This window comes from Ictalurus punctatus, chromosome 2 (assembly GCF_001660625.3).
Source record: "Ictalurus punctatus breed USDA103 chromosome 2, Coco_2.0, whole genome shotgun sequence".
Taxonomy (NCBI): domain Eukaryota; kingdom Metazoa; phylum Chordata; class Actinopteri; order Siluriformes; family Ictaluridae; genus Ictalurus; species Ictalurus punctatus.
The window spans coordinates 27659477-27683807 of NC_030417.2; the positions used below are offsets into that span (position 1 = coordinate 27659477).

The window sequence follows — 24331 nt, forward strand, 5'->3', positions numbered from 1 at the left end:
TGAATAAACTTGCTTTGCCTTGCCTAGTCAAAAAAAAAGAGTTTATTGCACCTTTAACACTCCGCATAACTGAGGGGATTAGTCTCCAGTGCCTTTCGCTTTGCCGTCTCTATTGTAGTGTTTTTGTTGTGTTTGGTTGGGGTTGGGGTTTTTTTTTTTTTTTTTTTTAGGGGGGCGGGTACACACAGAAACACACATAGGTAACGAAGGTCGATGTGAAGCTGAATTAATTAAGCGTTTAGAAAACCTACATTTCGGTGGAAAAGTGCTTGACATCCTTATGGCAATGAAGATGTTCAGACACTTTGGCTTTTCCATCGGACTGTTTAAAGCGTGTTGGAGTCGCCAGAGTGAGAAAATGACTCAGTACTGCAGGTAAGGGATCAGCTTCATTTCACATGATGCTTCTAACTTTAGTTAATTGCATTCAGCCTAACTGTAGGCTGTTTAAAGATCGCCATAACGATTGTACAGTATTTTATAATTTAACACAAAATAGTTGTGAAATCAGGTACATTGGGACATAAGGAGAATTAGGACGGTTCGACTTCTATTTTAATTAGGTCAACAACATCTATCTGGCCTGAAAATAGTGAAAGACAAAACTTGTAATAACATGCAAGAACATGATTGAATTTATGGGCCTATTATATAACGGGGCGTAGTCAGGTCAGCTTCAAACGTAAAAAGTACGTACTTTTGGCTGTAAAAGGGTCATGACTAATATATTACACATATTTATGATGGATATATATATATATATATATATATATATATATATATATATATATATATATATATATATATAATGGGCTTTTACTGATACAGAATGAGCACAAAGTTAAATCAAATCATGCGCATATGTTTGTATTTGAATCATTTTCAGTATTAAATTTATCCCACAAATAGCCTATATTTTTCAAATCAGAATTTACCAAACCAGTTCATTTGGTAACTGTATTACTCTTTGGTAACTTTAGGTTACTGTCATAACCCATGATGACCTGAAGTGAGGTATTTCTCTGTGGGAACGCCTTGCTGAATATAATATTTTGAGAGACTGGATTTTTGATTGCCATGAGCTGTAAGCCGTAAACATCAAGATTAAAACAAACAAAAAAAGGCTTGAAATATTTCACTTTATGCATATTGAATCTAAAGTATATGAAAGTTCCACTTTTTTTAGAAATTAAATTAGGCTTGGGGGGGGGGGGGGGGGGGGGGGATACTTTTCCAAGATATTCAGATTTTTTGAGACGCAACTGTATATCCACTTCACATTTACACACATAATGTATTTCATTTTTGTACTTGTTAATATGAACATAAAAGGAGCCTATGTATTCATAAGTATATATCTAAAAATGATTTAATGTTAACAATGTTTTAAAGATATGTTTAAAAAAAATCTAAATTGGTTGTATTTGGACAAAACAAATGAGTATTTTGTAGCAAAATTGTTGCTGGCAATTACAGCTTAGAGAAGTCTTTGGTAAAAAGTTATTGTCGTTTGACTTTGGCCTATTCCTTTTGGCAAACCTGCCATACATTTTGACCCAATTCACCATATTTTAGCATTCACATTTTACTACTCATGATCTTGGTATATTCTTTATTGTCCTGCATAGATCGGTTCATGTTGACAGTCCTTCTGCTTCGAACATGAGCTATGTCCATGGCCCTACTTCTGTGCCTCTCCTCTCTCTGACTGTTGGTCAAAGTTTACAAGCAACGGTAAATAAATGGCCTGACCGAGACGCTGTGGTCTTTCTTCAAGACGGAGTTCGAAAATCATTCTATCAATTTCAGCATGAAGTAGGTTAATTATTTCATCATCAGGTTTGACCTCAGTAAGACTGGTTCTTGGTTCTGGTTGATTTTAACAACATTAACATCTTATCAGAATGTCATTTGTTTTGAAGTTGATAAAAGTAGCAGGGACCACCTTTTGGGTTGTTATCAGCATGTAAAATTCATTTGTAGGTAAATCATCTGGCTGCTGGTCTTCTTGCACTCGGCCTGCAGAAAGGCAACATGCTCGGCATTTGGGGACCAAATACTTATGAATGGATCTTGTTCCAGTTTGCCACAGCAAAGGCTGGAATCATCATGGTAAGCATGTAAATGATTAATATGATTCTTTTTGACTGCAGGGTACATATTTATCTTTGAAATGGTGGACATTAACCAGAAACTCTTTGCAGGTGTCTTTGAATCCAGCTTATAAAGTCAGTGAGTTGACGTTTGCCCTGAGAAAGGTGCGATAAGCATTTTTTTTGTATTTTTTAATATTATCCAGGGGTTTGTATTGTCTGTAACATGACAAGTTACATTTTACAGTTGCAAGCAAAATTATTCAACCCTCATGGCAAATCAGGTTTATTGTCAATATTTACAGACTTTCAGCTGTTTGCAATGAACAAATCAAACAAAAGAAATTGAAATAGTTCAACACAACAAATGCTGTAACTGGTTTCCACAAACTCGACTGAAAATGAAACTTATAATGACTACTCAAGTTTAAAAATTATTAAACCCCCCTCACAACAGCACAAATATCATGCTGTTAGAAAATTTAGGGTGGTACAGGTGCTTTGGCCTAAATCACACCACTGTCATTGATTACAACACACCTCATTGTGTTTTCTTCTTTATATATTATGGTTAGTTTTTACAATGTGTTGTTTTCATGTGAATACAGGTGCAATGTAATGCAGTGGTGTGTCCTACTCAGTTCAAGAGTCAGAGGTTCTATGATATGCTGAGACAGATCTGCCCAGAACTCAACACTGCAGTGTCTGGTAGTATTAGGAGTGCCAGGTAGAACATCATTACAAGATTACAGATTACAACAAGAAAGAAAATCAATTTACAGACTTTGCAATTCAGATAACATTTGGCTTTATAACATAGTTTGTTATGACTAGAGATTACTTTTTGCTTAACATCCTTTTAGATGGTCACTGAATTATGCACTACTTGACAAAGGTAGAAAACCACTTAAGTGTTGTTTTTGCCTAGTTGTTTAATTCATTTGCATCTGGACTTTTAGCTTGCCAGATCTGCGTAATGTGATTGTGACAGACGGAAAGGAGTCTGGTATGTTGAATGTGGACGATGTGATGCAAGCAGCAGAGAGTCGGCACCACCAGCAGCTGGACAGATTAGAGGGTATCCTAAGCCCTGAAGACCCCATCAACATTCAGTTTACATCGGTATGACGTGTAATGCATTCACAGCGTAACCTATGAGAAATAAATACCACTTGGCCTGAAATTCAAATGAGCAAATATTAATTTAGTGAGCACAAAAACAGTTCCCACATCCTGATTTCAGCTTTTATTTCTGCATAATGTACAAGTCTGTACAATTGAAAGGATATACCATGCAAACTTTAAGCAGTACTATATCAGAAGAGTGACTACAAAGACTGGCTTATTCATCTGCTTGGCGATATCTCACAACATCCACAATGGCTCTGCCCACCTGGTGTTCTTGTTCCCAAGACACCAGAATGAATTGTTTACTGCTGTCAAGCCCTGTTCGTGTGGAGCTTATACAAAGGGTCTTTAGTGCATGAATAGAACATAATGTAGTATAACCGATTGGGTGGATTGGATTAAGACTCTAATAGCAGTGTTATGCTGGTTGAAGTTGTTTTGTAAATTTATTCTTTTTTTTTTTACATTTATTTAAATATTTAAAACTAACTGTTCCTCAGTGGTGGAATGAACTTCCAACCTCAATCCGGACCACAGAATCTGTCACCATCGTCAAAAAACAGCTAAAGACCCACCTCTTCTGTGAATACTTAACTAACCCCTAAAATGCCAACCCCACGTTATTTAAAAACTTACTCTGGCTCTTACACGTCTACTCTGTGCACTTTGCTTCTCTAGAACTCAATTATAAATCTTGTATATTAGCACTACTTGTATTGTTCTACTCTTTATATATCGCTTTGCTTGTATTTCCTCATTTGTATGTCGCTTTGCATAAAAGCGTCTGCTAAATGAATAAATATAAATATTAAAGGCAGTTAAACCAGCTAAAAACACATTTACATACAGTGATGTCCTTTGCTCTAGATTCTCTTATGAAAATAATACAATAATGCAATAATAAGTTGGTGGATCAGGTTCGAATGAAAGTCAAGGAAATACCTTGCTTGCTCAGAAATGCAGTGTTTATTCAAGTGACAATCATGCCAGAATTACTTGACCATCAGGTGTCTTGTGACTGGTGTTAATTTTAGCTTACTCTTTCACTGACTGGGTGTGTAATAGTGGTTGTAGTGTCTGTTCTGGTGTTTCACTGTACATTAATATTTGTCTAGTTTGAGTCATTACTTTTCTTTATTTTTATTCCCCAGGGTACAACAGGGAACCCAAAAGGTGTCACTCTGTCCCATCACAACATTGTGAACAATGCGTATTTCATCGGGCTGCGCATGGGCTACAACTGGAGAGTGAGCTTTCCTAATGAATCACTTACAAGTTAAAATATAATTAATTGGATAGACTAACAATATTGCTTTAAACCAAAATAAGAACAATAAAATACAGAAGAATGTTAGAGTGGATCTCATATAAAGCCGGGTGCACACTGTGTGATATTTAATACTCCTTTGCGTCTGTTGCCTGTCAGACCCTATGAACATGTTCCCCTCTGTAAGCCATGTCACACTGTAGGATCTCAGTTGTCATTAATGTCAGACTGTATGACAGTCAAGACACGAAAAACAGATGCATGCAAGAAGACTGGTACGGAGTAGGAGAAGCCACACTACAGAACTGTGCCTCAAATCTTCCTCCACTGCCAGAATTTAATTGGAGGAGAAATCTGATCGTGACGGCCGTTAATCGGCAGTCGGGGAACACGTCAAACTAGCGATCAAAGACTACAGATTTTGGCCTAGGATTATAGGAATCTTTTAGGATTCACAAAATTTGTCTCAGACTACCACATCTTGGCCAGAATCGTACAGTGTGAACCCGGCTTAACATAACACGATCTCTCCCTAGACAAATGTACGAGTTTGTGTTCCTGTGCCCCTGTACCACTGCTTTGGGTCTGTTTTGAGTGGAATGTGCATGGCAGTTCATGGCATCACGTTGGTCTTTCCTTCAACTGCATATGATGGACAGGCAAACTTGGAGGCTATTGAGAAAGAGAAGTAGAGTTGGATTTACTGATATTTGATTGCATTTTAGTGTGTACTGGGAAAAAATTAAATATAACCTGCTAGTTAATTCCATCTTGTTAGAGATTTAAGCAAGAGGGACAGAGAACATACTAATTAAGTGCATTTAGGATTTATTCTGGATTTTTCCCCCCAGATGCACAGTTATCTATGGCACCCCAACAATGTACATTGACTTGCTGAATCAACATTTTGGGAACAATGACCTATCCTCACTTGAGACAGGTAAAAGTTTAGTTTGTAATTTTGATGTTAATATTTAATCCAGTGGTGATCAATGCAACTCAGGAATGTTGAACTGCCAGGTGTCATGGGTGGGTCCTCATGTCCCCCTGAAGTCATTTGGAGAGTGATAAATGACATGAAGGTTAAAGAGATAACGGTAAGTGTTTGCCTGCTATGCTGTTGATGCTTGAAGCACACACCCACAAACACATTGAAATCCATGTTTGCATGATAATAAAAAAAATTCTCTCCATGCTTTCCAAATATCAGGTGGCTTACGGAACTACAGAAAACAGTCCGATCACATTTCTGGGGTTTCCTTTGGATGAGCTGAAGCGTAAGACTGACAGTGTTGGGTACATCATGGACCACACTGAGGTCTGGTGGTTCCAATCACTTAACTTCTTTTTACAGACTATGCATATACTCTCTTACGATTTGTCACTTAAATGTATATATATAGGATGGGAAATGTTTTGGTTCTGTGACACCAGCAAAAATGTTTAAAGTATAGTATACTGGTCAGAACTGTTTAGGAAATAAGCAAAATGGCATCATACTGAAGAACATTTTCTAGCATTAGAGTAGATATAAAGTGTACATTTCCTCAGGTAGTACTGATATCCCTATTAGCCCTACTCCTCTTCTGTTTGTAAAGCAAACAGGACCACCGCAGGACCACAAGTGACCAGATATTTGGGTGGTAAATCATTCTCAGCAGGGCAATGAGAAACATGGTAGTGTGTGTGGGGCACTGGTGTATCAGGCATAGCAGTGTTGCCAGGATTTTTAGCTAACCTCAATATCAGTTCTGACTTGCTCTGCTCATGGCCACATATGCTCAGTTAACTGTTCAGGGAGAGAGAAAGAGAGAGAGATAACATTAGTCTACAGGGAAAACAAGGCTCAGGTGTGCACTATTAGTAATTACACTGGTAGCTCATCCCTCAAACACCTCCTACCCTTAAATTACACCCCCAGCTACTACAGGCAAATTAGTACAAATTGTACATGGAAAAAGACGCACGGTAGTCTCTAGGTGTACACAGGTAGACCAATAAGGTTAGTAGGTATAATAAAGTGGCAAATATACCAATCAGCCATGACATTAAAACCATCTGCCTAATATATGTAATATATGTGGTATCTGACACCAAGACATTATGCAGCAGATCCTTTAAGTCTTGTAAATTGTGAGGTGGGTAAATGGATTGGAGTTGTTTGTCCAGCAAATCCCACAGATGCTCGATCAAATTAAGATCAACATCTTGAACTCTCTCATGTTCCTCAAACCATTCCTGAACAATTTTGGCAGTGTGGAAGGGCATATCATCTGCTGAAAGAGGCCACTGCCATTAGAGAATACTGTTGCCATGATGGGTGGTACCTACCTAAAGGTACCTAAAGGTGGTACTCCAAAGTAACATCCACATGAATGCCAGGACCCAAGGTTTCCCAGCAGAACATTACCCAAATCATCACACTGCCTCTGCCAGCTTGCCTTCTTCCCATAGTGCATCCTGGTGCCATCTCTTAACCAGGTAAGCAATGCAAATGATGTGGAAGGAAAATGTGATTCATCAGACCAGACCACCTTCTTCCACTGCTCCATGGTTCAGTTCTGATTCTCATGTGCCCATTGCAGGTGCTTTCGGTGGTGGACAGGGGTCAGCATGGGCACTCTGACCTGTCTGCAACTACGCAGCCCCATACACAGCAAGCTGCGATGCACTGTGTTTTTGACACCTTTCTATCATAACCACCATTAACTTTTTCAGCAATTTGTGCTGCAGTAGCTCTTCAGTGGGTCAGGACAGACGGGCTTGCCTTCATTCCCCATGCACATCAATGAGCCATGGCGCCTATGACCCTGTCGCTGGTTCACCAGTTGTCCTTCCTCGGACCACTTTTGGTAGGTACTAACCACTGCATACCGGGAACACCCCACAAGACCTGTCGCTTTGCAGATGCTCTGACCCAGTTGTCTAGCCATCACAATGTGACCCTTGTCAAAGTCGCTCAGTTAATTATTTTCCTGCTTCCAACACATCAACTTAGAACTGACTGTTCACTTGCTGCCTAAAATATCCCACCCCTTAACAGGTGTTACAGTAACGAGTCATTGTTATTCACGTCACTTGTTGGTGGTTTTAATGTTATGTTGCTGTAACACTACCATGCCACTGTAGCTGCTGTGCTGAAAATGGTCCACAGAGTGGACAAAAATGTAGACAGAGGCTGACAAATTACTACAGTGCAGCTTATATGATGGTTGCACCCGATAAAGTATCCAATAAATGTAGGTACAAAGTAGGTGTCCCTAATAAACTGGAATATTTTACACACTCAAATTCTATTTTTCAGGCTAAGGTAGTGGATTCATTGTCTGGGCAACTGATTCCTCTGGGACAACCTGGAGAGCTGCTCATTCGAGGTTACTGCGTCATGCAGGGCTACTGGGACGAGCCTGACAGAACACAGGAGAGCATCTCAGAGGACGGTTGGTACAAGACGGGGTGAGATTTTGCTTATGTCAGATCCGCCCTTTTCATGCCATTGGGAATAGTGGCATGAAGTACATTAGGTAGGGAACAAGAGTTCATGCATAGTAAAAGGATCTGTATTCTTTTATTCTGTCCAGTGATATCGCCAGCCTCGATCAATATGGCTACTGTCGTATCGAGGGACGCATGAAGGATGTTATTAACCGTGGTGGGGAAAAGATCTTCCCTGCTGAGGTTGAACAGTTTTTACACAAACATCCGAAAGTGAAAGATGTTCAAGTAAGCCTCGTCATTGCTTCAATACACCACAAGGAGGCATTATTGCAGGAGTTACAGACGGAGTACAGAGGACTAACTGGAACATTCTTTCCTTTTTTCCTGTCGGCATGAAACCTGCAGGTGGTCGGTGTGAAAGACGATAGGCTGGGAGAGCAGGTTTGTGCCTGCATTAAGGTAGCAGAAGGTCAGCACTGCACTGTGGAGGAGATCAAGGCTTACTGCAAAGACCAGGTAACAGGAATGACTACATTCTTACACAAACAAAGAAGAAGAAGAAAAAAAAAAACCCCACCAAGTGTATTTATGTAATTTCAGATCTCCTACTTCAAAATCCCACATTATGTGATGTTCATTGAGAGTTATCCACTTACTGCTTCAGGGAAAGTAAGGTTCATTATGTTCTAGAAAAATTATCATCATGTGCCAAAGTGAGACAAGTGTGTACTAAGGACCTGGCTGATACAAGATTGTTCTCTACCTCAGATCCAGAAAAATAAACTGCGTGCAGAAATGGAGAACAGCCTCGGACTGTGATGTGGTCTCAACACTATGCCCACAGAACAGGGATCCATACAAGTTAGTTGGACATTTTAGCATGTTAGAGATAGAATTTTTTTAAAAAAAATAATTAATTAAAATGGATGATCAGTCACTTTTTATACTGACATTTTAAACTTTATTGGACAACTGTTTTATCATTATATTTTGAAACAATATACAATATGTAAAATTCACACTTCCTCTCAAAAACATGCCATAAGGAATTTGAAATAAATTAATGAGCTGTAAGACCCAGTCTTGGTATGTACAAATTTCCTGGACAAACCTTTAATGCTTACAATCTTATATACATGTGACAATGCAGAATCAATAGAGTGCTCAATAACTTAATATACTGTGTGAAATTAAATACAAAGGGGCAAACAAAAGTGCTCCAACATTGTGTGGTTTACAAAGTGCTGGTACAGGCAAGTTGAACTGAAAAACAGAAACAACCGACAGTACTATAGAATTGTGAATGAAATAAATTAACAGTGACTGTCAAACCAACCAGCAATGTCAAGAAGCACGAGACAGAGATGAGGTAAACACAGCCACTAACAATTCCTCAACCAATATACTTCAACTGACAACATCGTATCATAACCAGTTTACATAGCCAAATAATGTTCTATAGATAAAACAGTATCATCTTCATTATAACCATTCTAAGCTAGGATGCTGGCTGGAGTAATGTTAAAAGGTGTACTACTGAGAATAGTGGTGTTTAAAGTTCTGTAGTTGGAATTAATAACATATTTCAGAATGTCAATGTTGTACTGTCAATGACAACTGTCTAAAGCTAATATAGTGACAGTGAGGTTTTCTATGTCAGTAGCTATCCAACCAGCCTGCTGAAGCAGCATACAGAGCAGAGACACACGTGAATAATTCAAAGGGCCAGTATTGAGAGTAAGGGATCTTTCCATGCCGTTTTGAAAGGCCAAAACAGTACATTCCAGGTCAACCCCCCACCGCTCTCAGTAAAAAATAAAAGACCTAATTAGAATGTGACTCTGGATGCAAACAATATGGAATTCAGTTATAGAGGTATATGCTGTATACATCACTGATCTTTTCCATATCTGCTTCAGCCACCCAACCTGAAATATATTTCTGTCCTAAAAAAAAAAACCAAAAAAAACTTTTTTTATTTTTTTTTAAACAAAAAATTGTTCACTTGTGCAACAACTTGGAACAAGCCAAAAAAAAAAAGCAGAGGCCTGTTTGGGCTCCTTTGTCATTCTGCTGGCTTCAAGTAAAAACAAAAACAGGCAAAGTGAAAAATGAGAGCACTGAAGAACTGGGCTCAGCCAACAGAGTCACATGTGCCCCAGTGTCCGACATGCATCTGCCAGACACCCGCACATGAGACTCGGGATCACACTCATACACACAAACACACAGAGTGGCAGGGTTTCCCAATGTCCTTTCAATTTTGTTTCCGTGCTGTCCATGTATTATTTTTTTGTGGAGGCAGCTGTGGTTCTTTCACACGCTGAGTGGTAGCATGCCGGGAGGAGAGACATTTCGCTGTGATGTCATTGCGCTCAGAGCACCAGGATCCAGGCCATTCATAGTTCTGCACAACAATCAATATTAGCACACAGTGTGATCAATACACAATTAACGCAAACAAATGGGTTAGGCCTCTGCATACCAAAAGGTCACCTTAATCATAATCTGTGATTTTGGGCACGTTTTGATATACATGACAAAGCCATGCAGCACTCCGATAGGAAAGGGAAGCTTTATACTCACGTTTTATCAAAGTACGTTGTGTGAAGAGAATGAGAGAACTTGGTGGCATTGCTATTTATCAGGTTCCCATTTTCTGCATAGTTTTTCCTTGCTGCCTGATCTTTGGCAAAATTCCTACAGGCAGCCAGCTTGGACTCCAGGGCCTGTAGATACAGGGAAAAGCACACAGATTTTACTTCTGCCTACTGTGAGGACACCTGTCTACTACAGGCAGGTCTAGAGTAAGAGGCACAAGGTTTTATTTAACGATTGTGCATGTTGCCACTTTGAAAAGTATTTCAGGAATTACCCCAACTTTCCGCAGCAGATCACCAACAATGTTGAGAGCAGAGATCCTCGCAGATGGGGTGAGTGGAGAGTTTCCACAACCAGTGGTCAACACTAAATCAAGAAAAAAATAAATACAATTACGTAAACCAATGATTCTTGTAAATATACACAGAATGTGAGTAAAACAGTTGCATGTGTTGAGATGCACCCCTAGAGCCCAGTTGAGAGCAGGAACTGGTTTGAAAATGAGTAAAACCCAGAGTATTGTTAGAGTTAAAACTTGAGAAGAAGGGAGCTTATTGCTTTGTATACCTTTCTGATTCACAAAAGGATGGTCTATTGTTTTTCCCACTGGTGTAGCTGGAAGAGAAAGTGAGGCTTGAACAGCAGTGTCCATTTTGTCCGTGTCTAACGTTGGAGAGCTGGGCGCCGACATTCTGGTGGAATCTGAAGCTCTTTCCCGCACAGCCAGCTCCTGCCTTAGGTCTGCAAAACAGACAAATACCTCAGTATCGGCTCAACTTGTTGCAGTATAAGTGTCAAAGAGAACAGTGTTGAGTAGAACAGTGCAGTGTACCCCGGGCCTCGTCTTTTAGCCTCTGCACAGACACCAACAGAGACTCCTTTTCATCCAGCTCACTCTCAAGAAAGGCATTTCTCTCTATGGCCTGGTTCAACCGCTGCTCAAAGTCCTCCAGAGATGTAATTGTTGCCCTGGACAAATTCAAATCAGGTATACCAATGTACATTTAAATATGCATTTTTACAGGGGTTGTTAGTGACAGCTGTTTGTATGGTGTCCCATAAACAGGGTTACAAATGGGCTTAAAAAAAAGAAGAAAGAAAAAAAAAAAAAAAAAGAATGCTTAATATGTGAAGCACAATACATGTGCATGTGCGTGTGTGTGTGTGTGTGTGTGTGTGTGTACGTACCTTTTGGCCCTCTCTAGGTCATCATTGGCCTGCTCAAGTTCCCTGACATATTTGTGCAGCTGCTCCTTAATGCAGCGTGTCTGGCCCAGGTCATCCTCCAGCATAGAGATCTGCTTATAGCTCTGTGCATACTGCTGCTCCAGTTTCTCCTGCACATCACAAGCAAGCACAAAAAGAGAGAATGAAAATTAATTAAAATCATCTCTAGCATTCTTTTAAGCTTTTACAGCTACACCCTTTAGCACTCCCTCCAATGTCACAAGATGGGTGTATCTGCTCTGAGCACATACTGTAACCACTGAGATATGAGGAAAACTTAAGCAATTTCAAATAACACTCGACAGACCAATCATTTATGTGTGACAGCAATAGCGTCTGATCAAACTGTAACCATGTTATAGGATTTTATTTTTGTAAATATTAAAGTAGTGATGCACCAAAAAGAAAATTCTGGGCCAAAGATGTATTGGCTGAAAACCGGGAAAAAATGATTAAAGCCCATTTAAAAATGTTTTTTTGTACAATTGTGTTAATAATATTAGACTTTTAAAATTCTTTTCATGAAGTTAATGAATACAAATTGAAAGACTACAAACCAATAAAATTCACACTTAATGAAATTAACACAACTTGTTAACTAACAAAAATGATAAATACATCAGTCTTCAAAACAGCGGTAAATAATGAACTTAGCAGCTCTAGGCTAGCATCTTGCAAATTCAGAAAGTTTAAATATACTACACAATCATTTTAATGAAAACAGGTAAAACACAGAATGGCAGAGGTTCTGTTGGTTTGCTGTGCTCTGCATATTGAACAGGATATCATGCTTTCAGGTGGTGTTTCAAACCCGTCGTGGAAAAGTGCTTTGGCACCGTACCCCCTCGTGAAATTTCTGTTGAACAAACACTGCAGATTGCAAATTTGCTGTCCTTATCAGAAGTATTTCCAAACCACTGACATGATCTGCGTTTGCCAGGTAGCACTGTGATAGCGTTGGCTAGATTGAAAGTGAAACCTGAGTGCCGAGGGGCGGGGCGGGCATGGCAGCATATATTTTTGGCTTTTTTTCCTCTTTTGACCAAAAAACGAAAATGCAATTTTCGGTTGAAAAATTTTGGCGGCCATAATTTCATTGCGTCCCTAGTATTAATACGGCTGCTTAAAGTGAAGCTTTTTTATGCCAGTTTTATCTCACATTTTCTGTTTTTCTCCTGCTCAATTCTCATGCACTGAAGGACTACCTCTAATCCTTTTACAGCATGTACTAGGCAACCAGCCAGAATGGAAATATTTTCTGTCAGTCTAAGCTCAGTATCTATTTCACCCATTTCCTTAGGTGAGTTGTCAAATCAATGACTGGCAGAACAAAAAGGGGACAATTATTAATGTTTACAATTCACATAATGTGAGGGCAAAGTAAACTTGTACCTTCAGGTTATCCACCTCGCTTTTCAACCGTTGATTTTCAGCCTGCAGGTCGCGGATGCGGTGCTCTGCCTGGCCGAGCTGAGCCTCCAGCTCTGCCTCCAACTCCCGGCTGCCTTCCTGGAACTCCTGCAACTCCTCCTGGGCATCATTATAACTGTGGAGATAAGCACACCTTAAGCGGACATGCCTAATATCCAAGAATTACTGCTGTGGTCCAGGCCATCTGTGATTTCATGTGTTCAGCACTTTGTTTCAGTCAACTTTACATGCAGTAGTTAAAACTGGGTCACATGCTCATTTAGAGCTTGGCAGCTGTCATGAGTTACAAATAATAAGTGATGAATTACAAATGACTCAGTCAGAGCTGGCCTGAATTTACAGCAAAGAAAGGAACACTGATGAATCAGGAATAATATACAGTTCTAAACAAACCCAAACAAGGCAACACAGAACTTGGTAAAATGCTTATATTTTCTCTGAATGACTACACAGCCTTGTCTTAAGGTCAACAAGAAGTGTGGTCATGTTTTATAAAAAAAAAAAAAAAAAAAAAAGGTTGCCAAACATGTTCACACTGAGAGCAGATGGACAAGAAACCTCCTGTCTCAGTAGGTCAAAGGTGAGAGTTCACAAAGGAGCAGAGTGTGCATAATGGAAGTTGGAACCCTGGCAAGAGACAGGAAATTAACTAAGCAGGCTGACTCCGTGACTCTAGTAATGTTTGGCACATGAGGTTGTTTTTAGAAGGTGTCTATTGCCAAGCAGCAGAGTCTGACAGGAAGGGTGTGTGTATCAAAGTTATTTTCCTTTTACAGGCCTTAGCTCCTGCACATGGGCGATCAAAGTCTTTTGACTGCCGTGGCAGTTCTACGAAATAAGAGTCCTCAGCACAAATCCAAATAACACTTACGCATCAACAGGAAATAGCTCAAAACCTCACACTATTGTCTAAATTTCATTCCAAATGCACACAGCATATTTATACATATATCTCATGCCGAAACTTTTAGATTACTAAAAATTCAGATCCTTTTTAGTGTTAACATGCAGGCTGACTATCCTTCAGATCTTGCATGTTGGTATATTTTTTCCATAGGTTATGTTTTACAGCTTCCTCATCAACAAAACATTCCTGTGGTTAAAATACTTCCTGTGCTTCAGCAAATCTGAAGCTAGGTTAGGTGTTTGGTTTTTAACACCATGCCAGCATCAATGGCTATATTCATGGAAGGAGCAAGGTTAGAAATAAATAAGTAAATGAATTAAAATACATAAACAAACAAACAAACAAAAACAAACAAAAACAAACAAACAAACAAGCACAAAAGACTAAAATAAGCATACAAAAATAAAACAGGAGATATTTTAAATAGTAAAAACTGTTTAAAAGTAGAAAATATAAAATATTCTGAGAATGTCTGCATCTATAAAATGCCTTCAAATTAATTTGGGATAAATGTATTTATTTATTTATTTATTTATTTAAAAGAAATACCTTAAAAAGGCTTTATTGAATAATACCATTGTCTGATGATATTAAAAGTAGAGCAGTTCAATAAAATGTGTTTCAAAGTCAGAGAAGACTTACATGACAGGGAAAAAAGGTGCCTCTTCACCCATTAATAAAAACGTGCGATTCTTGAATGACCCGTGACATACACGTGTATACACAGTCTGTTTCCCACAACTTTTAAAAGAAAATTTCAGTCTTCTGCCAGTAACAGGATTGATTTCATGTAGCGTCTTGTCAGCAAATCTTACAGATGATGCACCAATAAGGATTCCAGAGCATGTTCAGAAGTATTAAACTGAACAAAAACAGCAATAGCTATGGTATGACTATCCCAACAAACCTGCCACAGACACAAGGTACTCTCTTCCAGTTTAGTTTCTTAGTATTGAATGGCTAAAGAAAACTGCACACGAAAGATAATCAAATTCTTAACATTATTTAATATGCTAGGTTGTCAAATACCAAGCAGCAGACCGTAAAATATTTATATTTATACTTCTTACCACAACAGTCCAATCCCTGCATTTTTCATTTCATTAAATATTCACAAAAAAGGTAAGAATGACTAAAAGTGAAAGACATCATACGAAAGACTTCAGCATGTTAAATAACTATGCAACAACAAACCTTGTGTTAAGCTCATATTACCACCAGCCCTGGGGGCTAAGGAGCCACTATACAGCCACAATGTTCTACAACTACATATCGCCATGTGTGTTAATGCCAAGTGCTGCCAGTGGTCATAATAGAAACTTTATCTAATAAAGACAAAACAGAGACTGGAATCTACTGAAAGACACTGTACACAACATCTGTACAATTCAGTGGGTCTTCCCTAGGGACAAAGGCACAACCAGTTTTTTTTTTTTTTTTTTTTTTTAAACTTTTTAACACAGAACACACCACTTGTTTAATCAACTGATCTTGGTCGTCAAACATCTCAGGAGTCTGTTCTCCCTCCCCTCCCTCCAAGCATGCTCCAGTGTAATTTAGGCTTGACACTGCAACACCAGCACAAGATGTCACAGTGAATTATAAAGCATAATCCTGGCTGTTGTGGTGGTATGGTGTCATAAGGTTGTCAATCACGACGCTGTGTGCGTTAGCATTTCTGTAACTATATTTTCATCACAGGGGCTGACAAAGCAGTTTTCCAAAAAGCAATGTTTCAAGGCTTCTGCTTCACTGGCCTTTGTAGTTCTGCTCAACCAAGATGAAAATGCCAGTTGAAATGTCTACCAAAGTCTCAACTATACTGTATGCAGTTTTCTGAGGTGCTTTATCATCCATACACTTGCTTGACTTACTCGTATTACAAACAAACACAAACTGTAAACATAAACAGTTAACAACTTACCTTTTCTGGTATTTGAGGGACAAATTTTTCCAGTATTCAATTTCCTCATCTTTTGAAGTGAATTTTGGCATCATCTCTTTGTCCATGGTAGAAGCCTGTAGAATAATAAAGAAAGATTTTTTTAAAATGCTGCTTGGGACCAATATTTAATTTATCCACACCTCCCTGGGGATCTGACCCTGATGAACTGGCTAATAGATCAATAGCAATAAGAGTCTGACAGAGGAACAGAACCCAAGGCTACCCTTGCATTTAAACTCAAGACATGCACAAGCTTAAAATCACTGGAAAAACCCTAAAGTCCTGTAAGAGGAGACAAACAGAAGATCTTTAGTTTTAGCTGCGACTGCTTAGCAATCACTCCATCCATCACAATTGAAATAACCAGAGACATTTATGGATTAGTGTACCTATACATTTCAGTATGAGGCACACTATGTGAAATTCACCTAAGCCAGCAGTTAAATATGAACAATATTCTCATTGACTGAATTATAAATGAATGATAAATCATAGACGTATCATTTTAAATAAAAAAAGAAACAGGCCTTGGTGAGGTAAAAGGCCCAAGCTGTATAAACTGACCTTTGTGGGAAGCCTTCTTAGCTTGGAATCACTACTTTACTGCACTTCTGTTCCACACATGGGCTTATAAAGGCGAAATAATTTACGCACAGTTCTACTACCACATCTGTGCTGCAGTATGACAGGATAAATCCTTTTCTAGTGACAAATATCCTAATCCCTAATCAAAATCCCAGTGTATTTATGTTTATTGCTCAATACATGAGAATACAGTATGTTGCTAAAATTAGTTATGTGGTTACTTTAAAGATAGTGTTGAGAAACGCACTACACAGCACAGTCTTTGCCTACCAAGCACAACAAATCCAAAGCAATGCCGTTCACAGGAGGACAGTTCACCCCAATGAACCACAAAATTTCAATACATGCAGTACACTTAAGGCTCGATTTTGGTTAACCACAGTAGATACTCTGCATACTAGGACATGACTTTGATGACATACTCTTTATGTGGTAATATTTCAAGTCAGACAAGCTGCTAAAACAGATTCAGGAGCACAAACATGCTGACTGAACCAAACGTTAAATGGAGCAAATGTAAAAGAACAAAAAGTTCTCTTGTAAAAGTCCAAACTCAGCATTAACTGTTTTTTTGTTGTTGTTTAAAATATTATTTATTCCCCTTTGTATTTATTTAAAATCAATATTAGTGGCTCTAGGTAATCTAAGATGCAACAACCCACAACTTAAATTAAGGTTTAAATTACATGACGCAATTCCTCTCAAATCTGAGACCCATCACTACAGGTCAACAGTGGCCAGCTCACTCTCTCACACTTACATACACACAGACACACAGACACACAGACATACATACATACATACATACATACATACATACATACATACATATAGAGAGATGCACCGATACTAAATTTCTTAGCCGATACCGATAATTCAGCGTGATATCAGCTGATACCGATAGTTTGGTGGTTCTGCCTTTTATGCCTTCTTAGAAATTAATAATTAATTTAAAAGAATTCTGAAGGAAATCCAAATAAAAACTTCATATAGCTGTTTCACAATAACTGGTCTCAAACAGAAAACACATTACTCAAATTAACATTAACACATTAACTAAATTCTGAAGAATAAATTAAGATTTCTTAACTTACTGAATGTTATTAATTCATATTAACAATGAATTCGAAAAAAACCTCCTGTTAGACTCATTCACTCACCACAAACGATAGCATTTCTACTTCATCACTGAACATCAAAAAGGTAATATATAATATCAACTTTTTTTATATAATAACATTAACTAGATATTAAATATACTACTCTACAAATATATTTTTCTGTGCAATATATACTTTGTCAACTCATCATTTAAATCTTTCAGTGGTGTGCTGGCACTGTAATTCAGCATGAGGGTGAGAAGGGGAAAAAATTAATAATTTGACTTGACGCCAAAACTCCCGCTTCACTGATGCTCACTTGTAAAATTTTAGCAGTGCAGAGATTACAGAACTTACAAACTGCAGTTGTCATCATTCCACACAGCATGAAATCTGCGTTTTCCCGCCCTCTTTATTGACAGGATAAAACCGGCCCTGATTATCAGGTTTTTAAACTATCGGCCAATGGCCCATAACGTAAAAATTTGACTACATCGGTACATCTCTAATATACATCTTCTTAACAAGTTCTGCACCCAAACCAAACCCAAAGGACAAGATGGCCAAACACAGGAAAGAAAAGCAGTGATGTTGTCCATCACTTTCCCTCATTTCACGCCTGCGCTTCTGAGTCAGAGTCTAACCAAAGGGGAGACTGAAGAGAGGCCAGATTCTTTGTCTATGACATTATTTCCAGGAAAACACGGCACACATGCGCACACACACACACCATCCTGCAAGAAGGAGCCTGCTACCGGTGTTTATAACAAACCAGATACCTCCACCAAATTAGTTTAAACAAACACATACTCAGCACACTGAGCTGAATTAATGCTTAAAACTAAAACCTGCAACCTGATTAAAGGGGTTTTGAATTAAAAAGGCACAAAATGTAACAACTCAAAGCATTTAAAGAGTTTGCCAGCTTCCTGGCTTCAGATGAAGGTACATAAATGAGAAGTTTCAGGTTTCAGTGTATTAAAAAATAGCACTGTTTTACTGTGTTTTTGCAATACTATACTTAGAAGAAACATAAGTAAATCTATAGCAAGAACTGATCAGCCAGTGATGCTGTTTGGATGTTCATTTATTAATGTTTGGGGTATTACAGTATATTAGCTACCACAAACAGGATCTAGGTAATTCAAATCAGTTTTGCTAATGAGCATCAGTCAGTATGTTTACATGGACAACAACAATCCAATATTAACCCAATTAAGACAATACTCTGATTTAGAAACTACCATGTAAACAGCAAATTTTAATTACCTTAAAGTCATACTCAAAGTAAACACAAATCGAATTAAGACATGTGGAGTACTCCTGTTTTAGTCACATTATCTAGGTGCATTACAGACATGTAACACCTTAATCACATTATTAACGTCATGTGAGTTTTCACCGCATTTTGCGACAAGACAGGTATACACACAGCAGTGCTCAACCATTTTACGGCAAACAAAAGAGCACGGCTAAGTCCCAAACCTTGCCTACTATAGGCCTATAATAGGCGAAATACATGCATCTCGGCTACTATATAGAAGGTAAGTAAGCGATTTGGAACACACCCACGGCTTCAAGCAGTTGTCTATTAGCACGTACAGCATGACAAATAATTAACCGCACTTGAAGGTTTCGTAAATTTTTTTTTTACAAAAACACCCAAAACTGTATACGGTACCATAACGAAGACGAACTGTATGTTGATACGTGAAATTCTGGAGGGAACGTCGGACGGAATGGCGCGGTGACGTGACGACGTGTGATGTTAATCGAACTATATTCTATAACATGTAAAACGAGTACATGAAAGGAATATTCTAAAAGAGACTCATGTAAACACCTTAATCACAATATTGTCTTATTCAGAAAGCAGGTTACTTTGTAGAGCATGAACGCCCAAAAGCCAGGGTCAAGTATAATTTGCCTCAGACGTTCACTAAACATTATTGGTAAATTAAGTTTATCCCACATAAATCAGAGAAATCTGTAAACTGTGCTGGACTCAACCCGTGGTGCTGGTTACGAACACTTAATAAAACAATAAATTCAAAAGTTCAGAAGTGTGTTATTCAGAAATGTCGGCTGTTATAAATACACACAGTCCTCTCTTACAGTTTAGTGGTGTATAGCTCAATTAATAATACGAATAAAAAGCGGTCGATATGTAGCGTACCATGATTAAGGAACACCGGAGAATTTTGTGACAGGGGAATTTATAACGTTACACTCAAAATGAGTTTGTAACTCTGCCATTTAGTCAGCTAGGGAGTTACTCATCTACACAACGGTCATATCTGATAAGCTAGCTCGCGATAAGTTACTTAGGCGAACTTAACATCTAATGCGTGACATCTATTATCTATTCACCTGTTTGAGCCCCTTCATTTTGTTTTTAAAACTACGAGTCCAACGAACCGTATCTGAACATCAAAAGGAACATTCGGACCTTCTGAAAGGTCAAACAAACTAACGTTACCAGCTAACGCAGTATTCAGTCCAGGCCCCTTCAACCGGCTAATCATCAAGCTAAGCCGCTAACATCTAACTAAATGGCTGGGGTGTTTTCCCATGTAAATAACAACACTTCAAAAACCCTCATCTCTATATGACAAGCAAACATTTATCATGAACGTACCTGGTAATCTACCTCAACATGCCCAGCCCGCGAAGACAGCTCTCAACACACCAGCCGAAATTACAGCTCTGTCACTGAGGAAGCGCCAACGCGGCTCGCAGGGATTTTTTTTTTTTTATAATTTTTTTAGGAGGAGGCAAGACGATTTCCGGTAAGATGACGCAATGACGCAATGACGTCAATCGCTGCGTCGCCCAATCACATGCGATTACAATCTATTTCCAATGAATCCTTTTTAGCTGATTTACTCGTGTTTATATAGTGCATACAAATGCAAACTGAGAAAAAAAAATTAAATATGAGTAATTATGCATTTGTCATAGCACACTAGATTTTTTTTTTTTAAAAATAGGTGTGTTCGACTTCGGCTGGATGTAATCGATCGGGGAGTGTTGCAGCTTACACTCGGGGGAGTAGTTGAAAACGGAGCCGTCAAGTCTGACACTTTAGGTGCTTATCATTTCTTATTTGTGCATCCTCATTTCCTTTCCTTGCTTCCTTTCCTTGCATCCTAGCTCCACCCCCTTAGGATGTGAAGGAAGGATGCAAAGGGTGCTTCTCATTTCTTATTTGTGCATCCTCATTTCCTTTCCTGGCTTCCTTTCCTTGTGTTTTAGCTCCACCCCCTGAGGATGTTGTCGTGTTAAACAATCTTTTCAGCCTAAGTCAAAAACTTAAGAGACAGAGAGATTAGTAGATGTCAAAGAGTAAATAAACTTTATTGAAATAATAAAGTGAGACAGTCTGCAGAAAGTCTAAAATTATGCAAACACACACAAACCTTTTTATACCTATCTCCACAGCATACTCATTGTAGGCGGGGTTTTGCTTTTCCTCATTAAAACAGACCAATCTTCTTTGCCGCAATTAAATATTCACGTCTATATGTGATCTTAAATTTGTGGAGCATGCGCAGTTAGTTGTTTTTATAGAAAAGGTTTTTATGGGGACATGGTTTCTTTTTTTTTACAAAAAGGTTTTACTCAGTCCTGACCTTCATCCCAATGAGCTTCTGTCTGTCTGTTTCTATCTGCTGTTCTTAGCTGAAACCTATCCCCCTTCCTAAGGCCTTATCCTACCTCGTTAATTGGTATCTGGCCTCAAAGTTATTTGCTTCTGTGGAGTAAGATATAGGCTGGTACATAAAAACAATTATTGTTCAGTAAGACACAGAATTCATCTAACTCAATACACTCTTAGAATATAACTTGATCAAACATTGTTCTGTGGATTATGTGGATTTAGATTATGCTTCTAAATATTGATTATACATATAGATTATGCTTAAGTAATAAATCTAAATGTTCATCATACATATTGATTACACTTTATTAGCATATCCAAATGTTAGTTACGCATATTGATTACACTTCATAGATATTTTCTATAATGTGAGGGAAGGATGCAAGGATGAGATGTGAGGAGAGAGGAATCTAAGCAAGTCGAATGGAATATCCTCACTCTCTCAAGCTCATGACCTGTATATCCTGCCTTTATGTTGTTGGAGTTTGGTTAATAACAACATTCTTAATAAAGCAAAATGCATTGATAGTATGCGAAATGTCTGGGTTATTCAACGATGATGAACAATACATAATTTATCGCATCTTTTGTGCAGCGTTGTATATCCAAATATGCAAGGATCAGTTAATTACAATACTTATCGTAAGCATATTGTTATTTAATTATATTTCACACAAAATTCCATCACATCATCAAAGGATTTTTCTGCAGCCTGCAGAACAGGGCAGGGCTGCACTTTTGGGTGGGACTATATGTGTTGCTCCATCCATAACTGGTCTTATTGGTAAGTGGCAATGCAATTACGTCAACGCCTAACCCTACTCATAACCTTAACCATAACCCCTAACTTTTATGGGTGGAGCAATACATAGCCCCACCCACAAATGCAGTCACGCCCTGTACTGCAGGCTGCAACCAGGTCTACTCGTTGGTGTCTGGTGGAGAAACAACAAGCATGGAGTTAAAAGATAGAATGCACTTGCGCAGTTGTTTATTATACAATGGGCTCCTTGCACAAACACTACCGCATTATATTCAGCATGATTCCTGTCTTTCCGTTTAATTCACTACAGTCATAATTGTTATATTTCGAAGTTTGTGTTTGCAAGAGCTCCTAGAGATGAATGTCAGTCGTGACCTTCATCAGATATGTAAGAACACTTGCAAAGCACTTTCTAGCAAGTTGGACAAACTGTGTGCAGCATCATAAATAAACATCTATGAATGTAAGAAAATACCCATTAACAGAACATAAATCCAAGGCAATATTAGCCCACACAGTTCACTGCAGAGTAGCTTGTACTGTTGTTAACAGGGTGGCATTGGATGAAATTGGATGCCGGCCATAATTTAGTTTCTAAACACATACATTAAAAGATTCTTTGTGATTTTATTTGACAGTGATAACCCATATGTTATAAAGTTAAAGGTATTGCTATAATAATAATAATAATAATAATAATTTTTGTTTCTTCTTCTTCTTCTTCTTCTTCTGATGCGTCTTCTTCTTCTTCTGCTTCTTCTTATTATTATTCATTCAGTATAGTATTTCTTGTAAGGTGTTATCACCTGCCTTTCTCTGGGCCGTGATATTTAAATAATAAATAATAAATAAATAGCCGTTCCATTCAAAGAGCAATGGCCCTGTACTTTTGGCCATGCTTCTCTGTCCCTTGGTGGTTTTGGCTAGCTGATCTGGTGTGAAATGTCTGCTACCGACCGTTGTATGGGTGGAAATCGTGAAATGGTTGCAACATAGGTTTGCTCATCGTCTCCTGAGATCACGCTGAGCTAGGAAGCTGTTAAATTTTAAAGCTGTTAAATTTTAAAGACACTGTGCAGAGAGAGACCCAGCAGTGGTCATTTCTTTATTTGTCTTTTTTGGCTCTATGCACCTTCAGTGATGCTTGAAAGTTTGTGAACCCTTTGGAATTTTCTGTATATCTGCATAAATATGACCTAAAACATCATCAGATTTTCACACAAGTCCTTCCACAATATTTCTATTGGATTAAGGTCAGAACTTTGAAACATTAACTTCCAAAACATTAACTTTATTCTTCTTTAACCATTCTTTACTAGAACAACTTGTATGCTTAGGGTCGTTGTCTTGCTGCATGACCCACTTTCTCTTGAGATTCACTTCATGAACAGATGTCCTGATATTTTCTTTTAGAATTAGCTTGTATAATTTAAAATTCATTGTTCCATCAGTGATGGTAAGGCCAAGATGCATAAAACAGGCCCAAACCATGATCTACCCCCTCCATGTTTCACACATGGGATAAGGTGCTTAGGTTGGAATGCAGTGTTCTCATTTAAAGCAAAAAATTCTATTTTGTTTTCATCCATCCACAAAACATTTTTCCGATGGCCTTCTGGCTTGTACACGTGATCTTTAGCAAACTGTAGGAGGGCAGCAGTGTTCTTTTTGGAGCGTAGTGGCTTTGTCCTTGCAACCCTGCCATACACACCATTGTTGTTCAGTGTTCTCCTGATGGTGGACTCATGAACATTACATTAGCCAATGTGAGAGAGGCCTTTAATTGCATAGAAGTTACCCTGGGTTCATTTGTGACCTTTCAGAGTATTACACGTCTTGCTCTTGGAGTGAACTTTGTTTGTTGACCACTCCTGGGGAGGATAACAATGGTCTTGAATTTCCTCTGTTTGTACATGATCTGTCTGATTGTGGATTGGTGGAGTCCAAACTCATTAGATATGTTTAAAAAAAAAAAAAAAAAAAACCACTTCCAGCTTGATGAGCTTCAACAACTCTTTTACTGCGTTCCTCAGAAATCTCCTTTGTTTGTGCCTTGATACTCTTCCACAAACAAGTGTTGTGAAGATCAGACTGATAGATCCCTGTTCTTTAAATAAAATAGGGTGCTCACTCACACCTGATTGTCATCCCATTGATTGAAACACCTGACTCTAATTTCACCTTA

The 24331-nt window shown here is 38.4% G+C and overlaps 2 protein-coding genes across 3 annotated transcripts; one reads left to right on the forward strand and one right to left on the reverse strand.

The window, feature by feature from the left end:
• Positions 1-176: 176 nt before the first annotated feature.
• LOC108258929 (medium-chain acyl-CoA ligase ACSF2, mitochondrial) lies at positions 177-9983 on the forward strand. 2 transcript variants are annotated; one of them, XM_017457956.3, is made up of 16 exons: positions 177-375; positions 1629-1815; positions 1984-2112; positions 2205-2258; positions 2702-2820; positions 3053-3215; positions 4373-4468; positions 5025-5176; positions 5340-5428; positions 5509-5585; positions 5699-5806; positions 7793-7944; positions 8070-8211; positions 8332-8442; positions 8527-8595; positions 8695-9983. In XM_017457956.3, the coding sequence occupies exons 1-16, from the start codon at positions 281-283 to the stop codon at positions 8743-8745; spliced, it is 1794 nt and encodes a 597-aa protein (XP_017313445.1). In that variant the 5' UTR covers positions 177-280; the 3' UTR covers positions 8746-9983. The 2 variants fall into 2 exon arrangements, with proteins under 2 accessions (XP_017313445.1, XP_053530850.1); XM_053674875.1 differs by lacking the exons at positions 8332-8442; positions 8527-8595; positions 8695-9983 and having other exon boundaries at positions 7793-7928; positions 8070-8205.
• ndel1b (nudE neurodevelopment protein 1-like 1b) lies at positions 8865-20504 on the reverse strand. Its single transcript, XM_017457969.3, has 9 exons — positions 20361-20504; positions 16017-16111; positions 13147-13300; positions 11716-11864; positions 11360-11496; positions 11095-11268; positions 10802-10893; positions 10513-10655; positions 8865-10333 (listed from the first exon to the last, which is right to left on the reverse strand). The coding sequence occupies exons 2-9, from the start codon at positions 16100-16102 to the stop codon at positions 10243-10245; spliced, it is 1026 nt and encodes a 341-aa protein (XP_017313458.2). The 5' UTR covers positions 16103-16111; positions 20361-20504; the 3' UTR covers positions 8865-10242.
• Positions 20505-24331: the final 3827 nt, after the last annotated feature.